At 33.9% G+C, this 18,277-nt stretch overlaps 1 protein-coding gene across 3 annotated transcripts in view; it reads left to right on the forward strand.

The window, feature by feature from the left end:
- Positions 1-18,277, forward strand: part of LOC106871647 (transmembrane protein 65) — a 137,654-nt gene that overhangs the window by 90,724 nt on the left and 28,653 nt on the right. For all 3 annotated transcript variants that reach the window (XR_001409685.3, XM_014918219.3, XM_089366609.1), the window contains exon 3: positions 16,816-16,883. Coding sequence is in view for 2 of the 3 variants with exons in the window: in XM_014918219.3 (XP_014773705.1) it covers positions 16,816-16,883 (68 nt within the window). In the remaining variant the exon portion in view is untranslated. The remainder of the gene's footprint in view (positions 1-16,815; positions 16,884-18,277) is intronic.

The raw sequence follows: 18,277 nt of genomic DNA on the forward strand, positions 1-18,277 counted from the left end.
ATAAAGTCTTCTGCAATATTTGTTTTGCACAGATATTCACAATCCTTTGTAACTTTCATTGTCAGAATTGCAGTGAACTCGTAATTTGCCCATTGGATACTTGAAACCAAGGATGCTGTTTTTCACAAGTTGCAATATGAAATAAATAAATAGTCCTTATGACCTCTTCATCTTTACATAGTTGGCAAAGCCTTTTAATGAGGGAGCAGAATGGAACTGTTTTTATAGCCAAGGAAATAAAAATTTAAAAAATCCCAATAATTGTTGAAGGTTTATGAAACAGTCTGTTTTTTGTTTCCCCAAATGTTTTAATGTTTTCAATAGTATATACCTACATAAAATTGTGTCTGTTATCAAAGCAATGAAAACCGTTTTCTTCACAAAATCTTGCAAATTGTGGTTCAACTTTTGTAGCTTCTGTATTCAAAATTGACTTATTTATAAATGGATTTGATATATTTCATCTCTGAAGTTAGCTCAGGCATGATTTTCCAACCACATGGTTTCAGGTTCATTCCATTGTATGGTATCTTGGGCAAGTGTCTTCTTTTGTAGCCCTGGGCTGACTAAAGTCTTGTGAGTGGGTTTGGTAAATGGAAACTGGAAGAAGCCCAGTGTGTGTGTGTGTGTGTGTGTGTGTGTGTGTGTGTGTGTGTGTGTGTGTGTGTGTGTGTGTGTGTGTGTGTGTCTTTATATCACCTTTTCTTGACATCATGAGATGATTTTAAATGTATGTTACTGTCATGCAGGCAGCGTCATTAATTTTCAATACTCTGCAAAAACATGTCTGGCTATGGAGAGATATTACTTTTCTTGGAAATCGAAATCAAATTCGATGACTGGCATCTGTGCTAGTGGAGCGCTAAGAGCACTATCCAAGCGTGATCGTTGCCAGAGAAGCTGACTGACTCCCATGCCGCTGGCACAAAAAACACCATTCGAGCATGATCGTTACCAGCGTTGCCTTACTGGCACTTGTGCCGCTGGCACATGAAAAAATACTCAAGCAAGGTCATTGCCAGTGCCGCTGGACTGGCTCCTGTGCAGGTGGCATATAATAAACACCAGTTGAGCGTGGCCATTGCCAGTACCGCCTAACTGGCCCTCGTGCCAGTGGCACATAAAAGCACCCTCTACACTCTTGGAGTGGTTGGCGTTAGGAAGGACATCCAGCTGTAGAAACTCTGCCAGATCAGATTGGAGCCTGGTGTAACCATCTGGTTCACCAGTCCTCAGTCAAATCGTCCAACCCATGCTAGCATGGAAAGCAGACGTTAAACAATGATGATGATGGAAACAGGTGAGAGTTTGCAACAGGAAGGCCATCCAGCTATAGAAAATCTATATGGATCCCTCTGATCCATGTAAGCATTGTAAAATGGACATTAAAACGACACCAATGATAAGTTTTGCCAATTGTTAAAGCTCATTCCCAAGCAAAGGATTTTAAAGAAGTGTATCTTTTGTCTGAGACACATTTATAAGAGTCAATAAAATTTTCGCTTTTTCTGTTTGTCTTTTAACTCCACTGCAGGTTAATAACTTTCAGTTTTTGGTCTGATTCAAGTTCCTCATTAATACAGTTAAATGGAGTTTGAAGGATTCTTAGTGCTTTCACATTTTCACCATGATTGAAAAAATGGTGTTTTACTCTAGCTTCAGACTAGTGAGACTGTTTAGAATGAATTCAAAAGGAAATGAAGAAACGACTTCATAGCTGTATTTGTCACAACAGAGAAAGTGTTTTAAGCTATTTATTATCAGACAGGAGTGTTTTATATATATATATATATATATATATATATATATATTGTTGTACTTGGGGATGGTCATATTGCCAGTTTAGCCAATAAAAACACACGCACTGTATATTTGGTGTTAATTTGCTTCAGCTTTATATTACATTAATCTTAATCTTATTTCGGCCAGAGTTCTTTCGTCACACTTCTGTGACCTCATCAGTGGTCCTTTGTTTCCTTCTTTCTTATGTGTGTCTCACCTTGCTAACTATCAGCCATTTTGTATTTTGTATTCCTATTGTATGTGTCTACGCATGCGTGTCCTTCAATGTGTCTGTGTCTTTTGTAAGTGAATTGGCTAAACTGGCAATATGACCATCCCCAAGTACAACATCTGTTTCAACACACGATTTCACATCAAAAATCTTGCAAAACAAATATATATATATATATATATATTGATTATCTTTCACTGCAAAGTAATGTTTGCCTATAAACTCAGAAATGCCTTGTCACCTAAATCTAAGATTGAATTTATTAAGATGCACCATTCAGTCAGCTTAGAATGTTGATTTTCACATTCACTTACTCTTTACAAGAAATGGCTGAGCATGATTTCTCTCATTCACAAAACGTCAATATCCATCCAAAGTTTAAAGAATCTTGTGATTAATTTACTGCCACTAAGTCATCTTATAACAGTGTGCTGGAGCAAATTACTATATTCAGTTTCTATTTCTTCCACAAATGTTTGAATGATTGAGTGTATGCAATCAAATAAAATTTGTGACATGACTTGTTCTTTCACACATCACAGATCTAAATACTTTACGCTAAATGTTTGTTGAAGACGAATGCTGTGAAACTATAGGTTTTATACCACCTGTGCTGTTGTAAGAATTGTAGATTTGTTTAATGAAAACTTTGCCTACATCACAAATGTTTTTGCTTCTATTAGTTGTATTACACTTCTGATGTTTCCAAATGAGATTGTATTTATCAATGTTTGCACTTCTCCACCTCACTGGAACTGTCATCATAAGTGCATGTGCATTGCCATGCAAACTGATTGCTGAAGCTAGTTTTTCCATAAAAAATTAGCTTTGTTTCTCTAAATGAACAATCATCATTCTTTCAACGTGCACTTTCCATGCTTGTGTGGATCGTATGGAATTTGATGAGGTGAATTTTCTATACACTCCCTGTCACTAACCGTCATCCATTTTGAAGTAAGGTAATATTTCCCCATGACCAGACATGTTTTCACAGAAGATTGGAAATGAAGGAAGCTGCTTGTATGATGGCGAAACTTGCTTACAACTATCATGTGATGACAAGACAAGGAGACAGTACCTCCCTCCATATATGTATATATATATATATATATATATATATTTATATTATTCTTTTACTTGTTTCAGTCATTTGACTGTAGCCATGCTGGAACACTGCTTTGGCTCCTTTCAGTTTCTATCTACCAAATCCATTCACAGGGTTTTGGTTAGCCTAGGGCTATAGTATAAGACACTTTCCAGTGCTATGCAATGGGACTGGAACCCATGTAATTAGGAAGCAATGTAATTAGGAAGCCATGCCTGCACTTATATGGCAACATAAAATTGTCAGATGTCTTTTAATTGAATAAGAGCCAGAGAAAACCACTGGAAATCTTATGCTTTATTGTTTAATTGGCATGGAACATTCTTTCCTAATATGTCTTTGATTTGTCTGTGTTACTGTTTTTACTGAAAGACTAATATTCTTAAATAGATATATTTTTTCTGAGCATACTTCTTCAGCTGTTGCAAGATTTAATTTATCAATAAATTGCTTTTCTTCTCTAGTTAACAAATAAGCTATTACAAACTAGTTTTAGTTGCAACTTCATTATTTCACCCAAGTGAAAAACAACTGCTGTGGTAATATATTCTCTTTCAAATGTTCATTATTTCTCATGGCATAACTTTCCTGTTAGGTCAGAATAGTGGAATGAATGCTTCATTTGGTAATGCCTACGTTGTTTTTTATTCAACCAGGTTAGCCCTATGTCTGAAGGCATTCTAGCAATGACTGTGTGCTTTTGTATCTCAAAGACTACATTATCTAAGGTCACTTTTACTAAAGATGGTAGATGTGGTTTGAGAGAGGTCTGAGTATTTCTTGCAGGTGAGTGACTGCATAGAAACTTCCTAGCCAGACTTTTTGTATAGAAGTTCCAACTGAATGTCACCTTCCCAGAAATCTGAGATAGCCTACAAAACATGGGTACTGCTCCTTCTTCTCATATGCAAAAACAAATTGTTAATCAGGGAAATCACTTTAAATAATTGAAAATAATATTCCTACATGTGTTTTTGATAATCTTAAGACTAAAATAAATCAAACATGTATGGATAATAGAAATGTTAAACAGACTCCTTCACTGTAACTAGTTCCAGCATTAATTATGAACGTTATCAAGTTTTCTAACCTTATCCATTGTATATGCATATAATGTTATTGAACAATGAATAATCTAATAAGTTCTCTTGTAGAAACCAATATGAATCAATATTAATATGGTATGATCTGATTAACCAAAAAATCATAAGGTTTATAACAAAAGAGAAAATGTTAAGTTTGGAAACAAGATGATGTGAATAATAAATTCTATGCTGTTTAATCAAATTACAAAGAGAATGCAGGTGATAATTTGTTATATTAATGTTTTCACAATCCAACAAGAAATATTTAGAAAACCAATTCAGAATAAAACCAATCATTTCTGAAGGAAATACTATTATTTCAATCTTTCAGCTATGTTAATTTTTGCACAATTCATCTCTGTTATTGTGTGTAGAACCAGTAGTGTTTAATCCAGTATTAAGATTAACCATTATAGTGATAAACATTTTCAAATTATTAATTTGAATGAAGGGGCAATGAAGAGTGCATATGAGGAACTGAAGGAGAATTAAAGTATATTTTCATAACAGGGATATACGAGGGGGTAGCCATAAGTAACCGGAAACGTTCTCTGTGGGACAAGCCTGTTGTAGTTCAGGCTTCCACTGCAAGAAGTCACTTGATGTGACTCTCGGGCATCAGTCTGCTGATTAGCATTGCTGCCTGGAGTTGTAGTGTCATGTGGTGTGTTTTTGTTCTGCAGTGCTTCTCTGTTTGTCAATTTTTGCATTGGTTGAAATGAAACGACAGTGTGCTTTCATGAAATTCTGTTTTCTGCTGGGGAAAATGGCAGCCAAAACAGTTCTGCTTCATATAGCTTACAAGGATGCTGCTATGAACAAAACGCAAGTTTATGAGTGGTTTTCACATTTTAGGAGTGGTCACTTGTCACTTGAAGACCAACCTCATTCAGGGCAACTGTTGACCTCTCAAATTAATGAAAACATCATGAAAATTCATGAATTATCTTGGAAGACCATCACCGAATAATTGATGAGCTTGTTGATATGACTGGAGCTCTGGCCAATGAGCAAAAGTCCCATTTTTGAAGTGGTCTCTTACGAATTAATATTAGTATTTTAATTTAAAAAAAAAATGAAAGTGAAATCTACTGGTAAAGTTTCCTCATTTGTGAAATTTTAAACAGCAAATAAAATATTTTCACCTTCAGATATACTGATATACTGCCACAATATAGTTTACACGAGTCATTGATTCTAAGACAAGAGAGAATGATATCAAATGTTTACTTGTCTGTTGATGAAAACAGATAAATTGGCTGGTACTATGTTTACCCTGATACAATTGCCTCTTTTCACCTGAGCTAAAAACATTTTAATCCATTACTGCATGCCATGTTATACATGACATGTACTGATTCTTATACCATTAAATATGTAATGGTTTCTCATTCAACAGGTGACACTTTTAGTTTTTCACTGGTTTCATATGGCACCCAGCAATTTGAGCATCTATCCACTCTTTAGCTTTCTGCCATAATGTAGAAAACAGTACGCTATTGAACTGACTACTTGTCCATTCACATTTTCAGCTGTCTTAACAAGATGCATTTCATTTGAATGATAAACAAAATTCCTGAATGACTTACTCTCAAGAGAGTTATGTTTATCAGCAAAACAATATCTGATTTCATTAATGCAAAAATATAAGCTCCTTACAACATGTTTCATATAAAGTTTTTATTAATTCTTTTGTTATCACATTTCTGTTGAGATACATTGCCTTTGTTTCAATTAATTTTGAATATAATGAAGATTTTAGTAAAATAGCTATGGTGTTTGGAACATAAATTAACATCTGATGGGAAAATTTAAATTAGATCACTTTAAAACGGAAAGTTTGTTTCATGAAATCCAAGGGCAGTCTCAGTTGGGTTAGTATTAAAAAAGTTAATGAGATAATTTGAAATGTCGTATTTCTCTTCATATTGTTAATTTTTAGTTTATTTCCCTATTTTTTTTTCTTTTGTGAATACATGCTGTTTAATTAAGGGGACAGTGTCCATGAATTTATTAGTTTCCCCACAGACTTTTGGGAAGATGATTTCTGTTGGAACTTTTTTAAGTAAAACCTGGGCAATAAGCAGTCTCAGCCTGTTAGAAATAACTGTTAAATCTCTCTCAAACTATACTTACCATTTTAAATGAAGGAGACCTTAGATAAAGTAAGATGGTCATGGTTGGAATGTTTTTATTCATAGGGATGATCTGAGGGATAAACAACTACAAGAACCAAGGCAGGCAGAGGAGAAATCCTAGTAAGCTATAGACCAGGGTAGTAGTTTCGTTGTAAAGAGTTTTACCAGGATCCAAAGTGTGATATACAGTTGAGATAAGTATTGTGTGGATCAAGTGTGTAAGGTGAAGATGTAGGCAACTGGCACAGTTAGAAGTCATTGTAGTTGTAGCAGAAAAAGCAGGAAGGTATTTCTTTTAAGCTTGTGTTTGTAGATGTGCGTGCACACGTGTGTGTGTGAAGCTTTTTCCATCTAAGTCTTTTTTAGTCAATCAGTACTGAAATGTAGATCATATCCGAGGATTTTTAGAGCTTGAAACTGATCACAGCTAAAGAATTTTCTGGCCCTGAATAGAATATGTAATCCTTGAGACAAGATGCAGTTTTAATAATGTTAAATAAATAAGAATACCACAAGGGATACAGATTAAGAGATTAGTTATTTGTAATCACTTGAAGTTTAGTTGTCTGTTGTTTATGTTTTGGGAGGTGTAGTGCAGGACTATTCCTCTGATAAGTGTAGCATTTGTATCACTGGGCTGCTGAAGAAGTCTGTTGTCATATTTACATGGGAGAATATTTTTGAGTTTTGTTTTCATGAAAGCAGTTTGAGTCTGGATTGATTACATATAGGACATAAGTAGGTGGAAATTTAAGGAGTCTAATTTGATGCAACAGTAGAACATTGTTATACAAAAGGAAGTGGGTGAGAGATATAACTAAACTCTGATGCAACTGAGTTGATAAAATGGGACTCAGTTCTGTCAGTACGCATACTGATGGATTGTGACAAAGTAGCTTGATAGGTTCTGGCCTATGAGTGGGCACCTTCATTAGAAACTTTGCATGTCAGAAGCAGTTTTGCTTACATCAGGAGTTGTAATATTTTTACTTTTGCTGAAGAGCATGTTTTTAGCAGATCTGTTTCTATAGGAACCATGCTAGTGATAAAGAAGGAAGTTTGGAGGTGGTAACAGGTTGGAAATGAGTTCGCATTGTCAGAAGTTATGTTTCTTGAGAACGAGACATTTTGAAATGATTGTGTAAATTGGAATATATCCATTTAGAGAAGGATTAAGAGTTTGGCAAAGATAGAAGTGCATTGTTTGAATGTAATGAAAAGAACACTAAAGACAGTTCAGTTTGCTGGTTGAGGTGATTAAAAGTTTCCACATTTGGCAATTGTATGTATCTGGCAGTGGAACAAATAGATGGAGAAAGAAATTTGGGGAGGAGTTTTGTTTGTGCAAAATAGGTGGAAGTGAAACATGTGGCTCTATTATCAGTTGTGTTGTTTACAGGGCCATTTTGATGAATGGTTGAATGGTTCATTTCTCCCTCTGTCTCCATTGTTTCATTTATTTTCTATTCCCTCACTATAAATACCTTCTCTTCTTTTAAGCCAAAATATAGAATCCAAGGACTCTCTTTACTTCATGATCAAGCATCGAAGAACTATCTTAAAACTAACATAGATACTATTGCAAAGACAGCTCAACTCTGTTACTCTGAATTGCAAATGACAAGCGCAAGGCAAAGAAAGACTTTCAGACCAGTAAAACATGATTTCAGGTGCTGGTGTCACAATAAAGTGCCATAGTCTGCCACTCATTTAAATCTTTGCTCATCTGTTGTCTCTTCCACTTCTCAAAGACCTCCAACCACTACTTCTTTTAACTGTCTCAGTCTGCATTGGGAGCACCTAAATCACCTCTCCTCTCTCTAAATCATCATTTTCAATATACATAATTCCTCTTGGTTCATGCATGCAATCTCACTTTAGTGGAAGCTAAATTATTTGACATTATGAACTGTCTTGCACAAGTTAGTATCCAGCCTACTTGTATCTCACCAATACTCTACAACCACTAGTGCACAGATGCTGATTCTTCTCTCTAGCTTTCATATTGCTATTAAAATGGCTTCTACTACTCCAAAATAACCAGCTACATACCTTGTTTCTCTTCTTGTCACTTTCCATATCCTGCTTTAATCATTTTAACTCATTTATTATTTCAAGAATGGTTTCCATCTTCACCCACACATTTCTTGTGAATGCCAGCTCACGTTTGTTACCAAATGTAGTTATCATAGAATTAGTGGAGTTGTGACAAGTTAGCAGAGTTGAATTTCTAGAGTTTGTAAGGAAGGGAATTATTAATAAGATTAAATGAACCATTTCTTAATCGAATCATTTCTTGAACAAATCATTTGTAGGTAGCAGAGTTTATTAGACCTGGAGGTGACAAAAAAAAATGTCAAAGTTGTTCAGCCCTAGGTCACTCCTGAACAAGCATACCTATAATCAAATGCATTCTAGGTATGACTGTCCTGTCTTTTCTACATACACAGTGCATCTAAGAATACATTATCCAATGTGTCCTTCCAGTTCTAAAAGGTTGATGTGATTTGAGAGTTGAGAGACTGCTATTTTTTAGCAGATCAAATGCCCCTCACCCATCAGGAGCTTCTTTGCTGAGAGTTGAAGTGTTGGCAAGTGCTGGGAGTAGATAAAGATGTTGATTTAGACCATTCAGAATAGCAAACTGTATTCATCTGTGGCAGTGGCCAATGTGTGAGGATTGCTAGTTGTTAGAAAAATTGTGTGTAGAAATGATGCCAAAGAAGTTACTGGAGCCAGAATAATTGGAACCAGTTGTTACCAGCATTGAAGCAAGTGAGGTGACTTGTTGAGAGTAGATTGTGAATATGCAAAGATATCACATTTCAGAAAGAAGCTGGATTGTATATATGGATTGTATATATGAATTAAACAGAAAATGTGTCGCACACAGAGAGATAGGACTTGTGGTTTGTAGTAAATGGTTGATAGGGTCAATGTTGGAAAGATATTGGCTGGAATTATTTTCATATGTCCCTTTGTATTGATGCGTGAGTGTTTGAGTGTTTTAAATAATTTATGTTGGAAAATTTCATTTTTTGTATTTAAGGTCACAAGCTAGCAGAATCATTAGTACTGGGGTCAATGTAACCAAATTACCCCTCCCCCAAAATTGCTGACCTTGTGCCAAAATTTGAAACCAATATTTCACTTTTGCATTTGGTTTGCAAGGTTCTTGATGTGAATGTGTTTGTTGAAACAAAATTTGTTATAACTTTGGAGGAGCATTATGTCAAGAATAAACACATGCACTGATTCTGTTTCACTTTTATTAGTCAATTAGTTAATTAGCTGATTGTTTGTTTGGTTAGCTACATTTACCAGAGATCTTTCATTGCCATTTGTGACCTTATTAATGACGTGCCCTCTCTACTCCAGATCTACTCTATAACTCTGTGTTTATTTGTGGCATAATGACCCTCCCAAGATACAAGAAAATGTTGCAATATGTGTGGACATGTCAGTGTGTATATGTAGTTTAACATCTGAAATCTCTATTGGCAGTTATTTGTAATTCAAATTATTCAAAATCTTTCTCAATAAAGAAATCTAAAACAATTTATATATAATAATCAAAATAACAGTTGATAATCAAGAAAACCACAAATTATTCAGAACTCTTGCTTTTGCTAATTATCTATTATTGCTTCACTGACTATCTAATGGTAATGTAAATTAAATATTAAGTTTTAGATCTTTACAAATAGGCTCATTTTCTATTTCAACCCAACACTTAATTGCATTCCTATCTTTTAAGCCTGGTATTGAGATGAATTTGTAATGTGCAAGTAACTATGGTTATTGAGATTGGAATAGCATACCAAGTGAGGTTAAGGGTTTAATATGGTGAGTGAGGCTAATGATGTAACAAAACAAGTGAAGCTGGTAGTTAGTGTGGCAATCGAGACTAAAATATATATTTTTTTAATAAAATAAAGCTGTCTTGTTATCAAAAATGCTATTCACTATCTTCAAGTAACAAATATATATCTTTTGCAAATTACATTAAAAGGATTTGTAGAAACTAAACATTGTAAAAGAATTAATTAGATATGAGACAAATATGATTGATAGTGAAAATATTTTAGAATAGATTTGCAAATGGTTTTGTCTGACAAGGTGTTTAAAATACTAGTGAAGAAATTATTGTGCTTGTCATTGTGAATGAAATTAGCAACTTGATCTATAATTCAGGATTTTCACAGCCTGTTTGTTTCTTTGTGGTGGAGTTAAAGACATATGAAGCAATCAAACCTATGTGTTCATTCACAAAATCTATTGGTAACCATACATCTGCAGTCATGTAGGTGGCCTGGGAATCAACCGTTCTTGCTCACATCAAATCTCCCATGTGCCTCCATCAATTAAGAAACTATAGAAGTGATGGGATTTATTTTTGCATATGCATTTGATATACTTACCACTGCAGTGAAAGTTCCATCACCTGTTTGTTTTTCCAAGAAGTTTGCACTGGACTCAGATTATAGTGAGGGTGGATTGATCATCCACACTTTCTCAGCTCTCACTTCCTATATCACTGACAAGAGAGTGAACGAAGGTTCCCAAGGATGTAGTGGGAAGGGCCAGGGAAATGTATATGTTATACCCAGCTGTTGGGTATAACCCTGCTACCTGTTAAAATTGACCCCTGATGGTTGAGTTTCCTTCAAATATGTAGGGTAACAAGCTTTTAAAACAATTCTACCTTATATTTAAAACTTAATTGCTACCATCAACCTGGTTTTGGTGGCCTCCCAATACCATTACCTAGGAGAGGTGCACTGCTGCATGCAGACTGTTCATTGAACTATAGGTTAAAGTTTAGGGCTAAGTGGAAGTCAGTGGTAGATGAACCCTCTTGGAAAGAAACTGGTAACATCCCTACGAAAAGTATTGCTCCTAGTTCAAAAAACCATATATACAGTGTGATGTATCTAGTTAAATATGTATACCATATTTCTGGGAGTATTGTGATCTTTGCTAGTTAGGTTCAGAGTAAGGCTGGGGTTGTTAAAACATGTAAGTCGTTTTCTGGAAATATTTTGTTTTGTGTTTGGTATCTGTTCTTAATTACCTCCACTTTAGCAAAGGTGGAGGTATTGTTTTCAATCGTGTTTATTTGTCCATGGACAAGATATCTCAAGAACCATTGGATGGATTCAGATGAAACTTTCAGGGATGTTTGGCTTCATGACTGGCAGGAACTGGTTAGATTTTGGGATTGATCTGGTACCAGACAAAGATTCTGGATTATTTTTCCAAATTTTTTTACTTGATTTTTGAGATCTGTCAGGTTCATTTTTATTATTCTCGTTTGTGAGAGCAGTCGAGTTTGTTTCAGATATTCTCATTTTAAAAATCATCTCCGGCTAATCATTGAGGACGTTGGTGTTGCTTTGGTGGAGGTTTGCACTCTCAGAGTGCTCTTGTATTTTGTTTTCACTTACTTGGCACCTTCTGTGTATATGTAAAGTGAGCAAAAGTTTGACAATAGGAAAGATGTCTAGCCATAAATCCCTGCCTCAAAAAGTCTATCCAGCCTGTGGCATGTTTATGTATGTGTGTGTTATTCATGAATGTATATGTGTATATATATATGTGTGTGTGTGTGTGTGTGTGTGTATAGTTATGGTATATTCTGTTAAGAACGCATAAAACTTGTCCACCTTCAGATTTATCCAGTATATATATATATATATATAGTTCAAATTTACAGAAAGCAAAAGACAGACAGGTGAGGGAACAGCAAGCAGGTGTATTAGTTTGACACTTGAGAAGAATAAAGAAGTTTTTGATGTTTTGAGCCTACACTCTTTGAGAGGGAAAACATGGAGAGAGAACCAAAAAGCAAAAATACAGAGAGAGAGAGAAGACATGTGTAGAATATAGTTCAACGAGATATATGGGGGATTCTTTGAGGTTTAGTAACTTGCCTCATCACACTATATTCTGAAAAATGTAGATTATCTTCAGTGTGTATAGACATTGTAAGATGTTACAGCTTAGAGTTATAACTGCTGATAAGCATTGACAAGTACTTTATCAGCTTGCAGAACTGAACTGATGTGTTCCCTCAAGAAGATACAAAGATAGATGGTTTCTCCATGCAAGAGTAGTGGTTGTACTTAACTAATCTATGCCATACAAATTCAGACATGAAAACTTCAGGATCTTATGACTTCTTGTTAAGAAAATAAGAATGTTTACAGAATAAATTACTGTTGGTATCATTCAAGTCAATAAGGTTTTATGATGTTCTTAACTACTCCATTTTGTTCTTCATCCTTAAACCCATTCATATCTTACATGTGTGTGTGTGTATGTGTGAACTGAGTGTATGAATGTCTGCTTTGTATTTAGAAATTTCTGAAGAAATACTCACAAGACCATATCACTGGGATGATTTGTATAACATTTACTTTAGAAATAACAACCAAATTTCCTTCTGTTGGTGAAGAGAAGCAATGTAGAAAGACAGGAAGTTGACATGGTGCAGTTACATCAGTCTCTCTCTACTCCTCTCTCTACTCCTCTCTCTACCCCTCTCTCTACTCTCTTTCTCCCTCTCTCTGGCATAGTAGAATAAAAATAGAGAGAGAGGAGGAAGAGAGAAATGGTCTGATGGTGACAAAATGTGTGTGGCATCAAACTGATTTTCTTCCTTCTGCAGTCTCTATTTAACCCTTTGCCTTTCAGATTACTCTGTCAAATATAATGCCTATTTATTCACATTGTTTTGAATGACTCATGGATTATCTTGTAGCTTTGAGATTTCAATGATGTGATTGTTCTAGTTTTATAATGACATTGTAGGTAGGTGTGCTAGACCTAATCTAATTGGTTCAAAAATAAAACAGGTAGAATATTTTGGTTGGATATGGCCAGTTTAAATGCTAATGAGTTAATTTACACTCTCCCTCACATAGTGAAATAGAGCTTGAGATTGGAATATGCACATCAAGGGTTTTAGACAAATAGAGAGGGAGAAAAATGGTAATGATGATAGTGGAATTTGAAAACTGGGTCAAGGGAAATAAATCATAATCTAGTGCAATGTTCTTTTTGTAGTCAGTGAATGCAGATTTCCCCCAAATCATACAGTGCTGGAAAGATTATAGATTTATAGTCAGAGCAATGTTCCATAACATACAGACTAATTGAACTCTGATTTCTTAATGTATTTAAAGGGATTCTATAGAGGAGTTACTCCTCCATCTATGTACATTTAATATTATAAATGTAAATAAGGTTAACTAAGAGAGAATACACAAAGCTGTATGCTGTTATAAAGAAAAGCAAAAAAACTTCTCTAGTGAATTTCTAAGAAACCTCATAATAATGGATTTAATACTAGTCCTAATATCCAGAAACTTACCTCTATTACACTTCAATTAACCTATTGTTGATTTTTATTATGACTCAAAACACTTTGCCTGAATTCTTGCTAGCTTATGAAAGAATAATTTTTATTTTTTCATCAGTTATTTGATTGCTAAAAATAAATTACATAGATGTCTTTCAGAAGAACTGACAATTATGCAGTGTTTCCATTTACATAAGTGTATCAGTCTGTATATATATTACATTGTGAGTGTGTGTAGATGCATATACACATAACTGCTAGAATGCAACAAAACAAATATAAGACATGAAGCATACAAAATTACAACATTTTTATGCAAATGTGTCAACAAATCTTTTAGGAAACAATAAATTTGATTGCTACACCGACTGAATTCCTTCTAGCACATTGACATTGGAGTATATCTAATGAATGAAACTGTTAAAGATCATTGTTGTACCTTTCAATGTTGAAAATGCCTGTTACAATTTTTTTCTTTGTTGTTTTAAAACCTTCATTAAGAATATTCAGTTCATTTTTCCAGTTGCATTTTTACTTCATTTACAATTACTTTAAGTTTCCCACATTCCTACTATATATATTGCATAATATATATAATATATAGACACTCACATATAATGTATGTGAATGTAGTAAATACAGTACTGGAGGCTGACTAGCTGAGCAATATACAAGGTGCATTTAGTCTTTATGTTAGCACAGTATATTATTATTATTTTGTTTGGCAGCAAGCCAAACAATTGTTAGCCTGCTGGGCAAAATGCGTAGTGGTATTTCATCTGTCTTTACTTTCTGAGTTCAAATTCCACCGAGGTCAACTTTGCTTTCATCCTTCTGAGGTCGATAAATTCAGTACCAGTGAAACACTGGGGTCGATAAAATTTACTAGTCTCCCTCCCACCAAATTTGAGACCTTGTGCCTCCACTAGAAAGGATTATTATCATTTTGTTTTGTTATAAAATTATTTCTTTTAAATCAGTAGTTCTAAACCATTTTTTATTGTCATTTGAAGTTTAAAAAATCCTATTGTATTTTTATTATTAAATATCATTAGGAATTGTATTTCAAAAATTGTTAAAATACTTGATGTTTTGCAGTTGAAATATAAACAATTTATTGATCATAAATTTTAACAAAAAACCTTATAGGGACCCGCAAGGGACATATGGACCTCAATTGAGAGTCACAGTTCTAAATAGTTTGGGGGATCAATAGTTATGCACCAACCATTGACCATTGGTTCCAATTTCTTTTTAAAAGCAGTTTGATTTAAACTTACTTATTTTGGGATTGATGCAATATGTACCACTGATAATCTGGGAAACTTGTTAAATTGTATGTACTTTTTGAATTTCTTATACTTGTTAAATAAGTGTATACTTAGAAATACAAATGAAAAAAAAGACCAAAAAGAACAATTGATATAAACTGTGCTCCTTTATCATAAATGAATGCATGCATATGTGTGCCAAATGTAGGTAGTAAGAAAGGGGATGAATTAGAGGCATGATGGATAATTGAGAAACAAAGAAGCACATGGCAGTAAAAAAAACAACAAAATACATAAAAAAACAAAACAAAACAGGTGAAGGAAATGCAGAGATGCTGTCATGATTGGTGCTTGCCATATGATTTTTATGTACTATAAGATGTGTAGACTTTTTATTTTCTATCTTCTGAGAGTGAGTATTCAGTGATGGTGCATGATCGATTACAAAATACAGCCTAATGGATTGGCCAGAACTCTATAGTAGCATTTCTTTTCTTCATTGTGCTGCTATATTATTTACTTGGTATTTATGTTTTAGAGTTGTGGTAAGTTCCTAGAAAACCATATTTGTGATGTGGATTTTTATTCCTGGTTTAGACATTTCACATTAATTTAGTCTTTGTACTATTCTTTCTGGCTGAGATGGTTAATATACCTTACCTACAATATTTTGTGTACATTCCTGAAAATATGGTAAAAGTCAAACCAATGCAACATTATTTTCCTCCTAAACTTGTTTTTTGCAACTTGTCTACTTTATTATTTTCTAAATTTTTAATAGTATTTATTGGGTTTGTTCTTTAGTCTTTAATCATTACAACTAAGACTATGATGGAGCATTTGCTTGGTTCTTCTTATCTGGCATACTGCGTTTTTAATTTCAGTTTTGATGCTATAAATAAAAATGACAAAAATAATAAAAAAGCTGATGGGCAGTTTTAACTGGAATATGTTGATATATATATATATATATATATATATATATATATATATATATATATATATATATATATATATAATGTGTATGTATGTATGTATGTATGAGAGAGGAAAACAGAAGAAGCAAGGAGCAAGAGATGTGTGTGAGAGATACATAGAGTATAAAACGAACTGAAATGAAACCACTGATAAAAGATGAGAGCAAGAACTAACAGATGAGAAAGAGCGAAATAGAGAGAATGAAAATGTCAGAATGTGACATTGTAAAAGAGAGGGAGAGGATCTTGAATGGTATGTGCAAAGGATTGAGGAGTAAATATGCTGGCATAATTTGTTGTTTGTACTGTTTTTATGTGTCATATAAATAATTTTTTTGATGTTAGATTCTGAACAAGCAATGAATATATTAGAGAAAAATGCTTAATGTTAATACAAGCCAGTAATAACAACATAACTTTTAGACATTTGCTATGGTAGTTGCTTAATATCTGTAAGTAAGTAATTAATGGTTTCAATAGCTGTTACCATATTTTATTTTCCTAGAATCAGCTGATGTTTCTCATAAACACTGTTTTGTTTATAGGCAACATACCTCTATTTTTGCCTGTTAAAATATACTTAAACAGCCACAAATAAACATACACATATACAGATTCCTTTCAATTTCCATCTACCAAATCCACTCACAAGGCTTTGGTTGGCCCAGGGCTATAATAGATGACACTTGCCAGAGCTACCATGCTGTGGGACTGAATCTGGAAACGTGGTTGGGAAGCAAACTTCTTACCGCACAGCCATGTCTGTTCATTTTCTAACAATTAATGAAACTATTATATTTTGTTGAGCGAATCAGTTTAAAGATGTGTAAAATTTGATATTCTATTCCATTTATATTTTCAGTATTTATACACAATGCTCTTCCATTTGTTGGCTTTGGATTCTTGGACAATGTTTTAATGATAGTTGCGGTGAGTACTATGGATGATGCTTTGAAAGCAGCATTTTGTTACCTCTATTCCAGTTTGCTGCAAATATTTTTCTTTCTTTCAATATTGCCTTCAATGATTCTTATACGAAGCAAGCCTTGTAAGAACAAGTTGTTTTACATCATAAATCAAAATGTTATGTATAATATCTCAATATTTACACAATGAAATGTGAAGAAATAAAGTAAAAAAAAAATATACTTTCTAGTTTCAGAATCATTTTTATTGAATTAGTTGGAATATTGTTGTATTATAAACATACGAATATTTCCAACATTGTTTTCAGTTGACTATTTTATAAGTTCAGTATTATTATTATTATTGTTCAGTAGTTTTATTTTTATAACGTGCTTTCACTTCACTACCGTGCGCAGCTCTGTGTGCCTTGGGTATGTGCTGTGGTTTGCTGTGATGCTCTTATGGTTACTGTATTGAAAGTGTTTTGCGTAGGATGTGTGCAGTGCCCAGTAGTGCAATTTTCTGTATGTTAATATATTTGTAAGTCCTGGTGTTTTTGTTATGTATTTGTCTGAATATTTTTTTATTATACCTAAGGCACCTACTATGATAGGAATTGTTTCTGTTTTTAGATTCCACATTCGAGTTACCTCTATTTCCAGGTCTTTGTATTTTGAAAGTTTTTCCATTTCTTTTAGGGAAACGTTGTCATCTGCTGGTATTGATACATCAATTAGAAAGCATTTTTTTTCTTCATGATCTTTGAGAACTATATCTGGTCTATTTGCCTTAATTTCTCTATCTGTGTGTATTGGCATATCCCAGAGTATGGTTGCTTTCTCGTTTTCTGTGACCTTTTCTGGTGTGTGTTTATACCATCTTTTTTCTGTTGTTATTCCATAGTGTTGGCATAGCTTCCAGTGTATATAGGTCCCAGCTCTGTCGTGTCTGTGAATATATTCCTTCTTAGCCAGGACTGGGCAGCCAGAGATAATATGATTTATTGTTTCTTGTCCATCTCCACATATTCTACAGTTACTTGTTATGTTTCTTTTCATTATATGTTTTTGGTAATTTCTGGTGGGGAGGCTTTGGTCTTGTGCAGCAATTAAAAATCCTTCAGTCTCTGCTTTGAGTCCTGAGCTTCTCAACAATTGCTGGGATTTTTCTCTGTCTATTTCTTTTGCATTTAGTTTAGCCCAGTATTTACCATGTAGGGGCTTTTTTTGCCATCGTTTTATCATGGTCTGTTGCTGTTCTAGTTTTAGTTTGGATTTCATTTGTTTTATAGCTTTTGTTGTTTCTTCTTCTTCTTCTTCTTCTTCTTCTTCTTCTTCTTCGTATTTTCGTTTATTATTATTATTATTATCATTATTATTATCATTATTATCATTATTATTATCATTATTATTATTATT

This window comes from Octopus bimaculoides, chromosome 19, assembly GCF_046866305.1.
Source record: "Octopus bimaculoides isolate indiv1 chromosome 19, ASM4686630v1, whole genome shotgun sequence".
Lineage (NCBI taxonomy): Eukaryota > Metazoa > Mollusca > Cephalopoda > Octopoda > Octopodidae > Octopus > Octopus bimaculoides.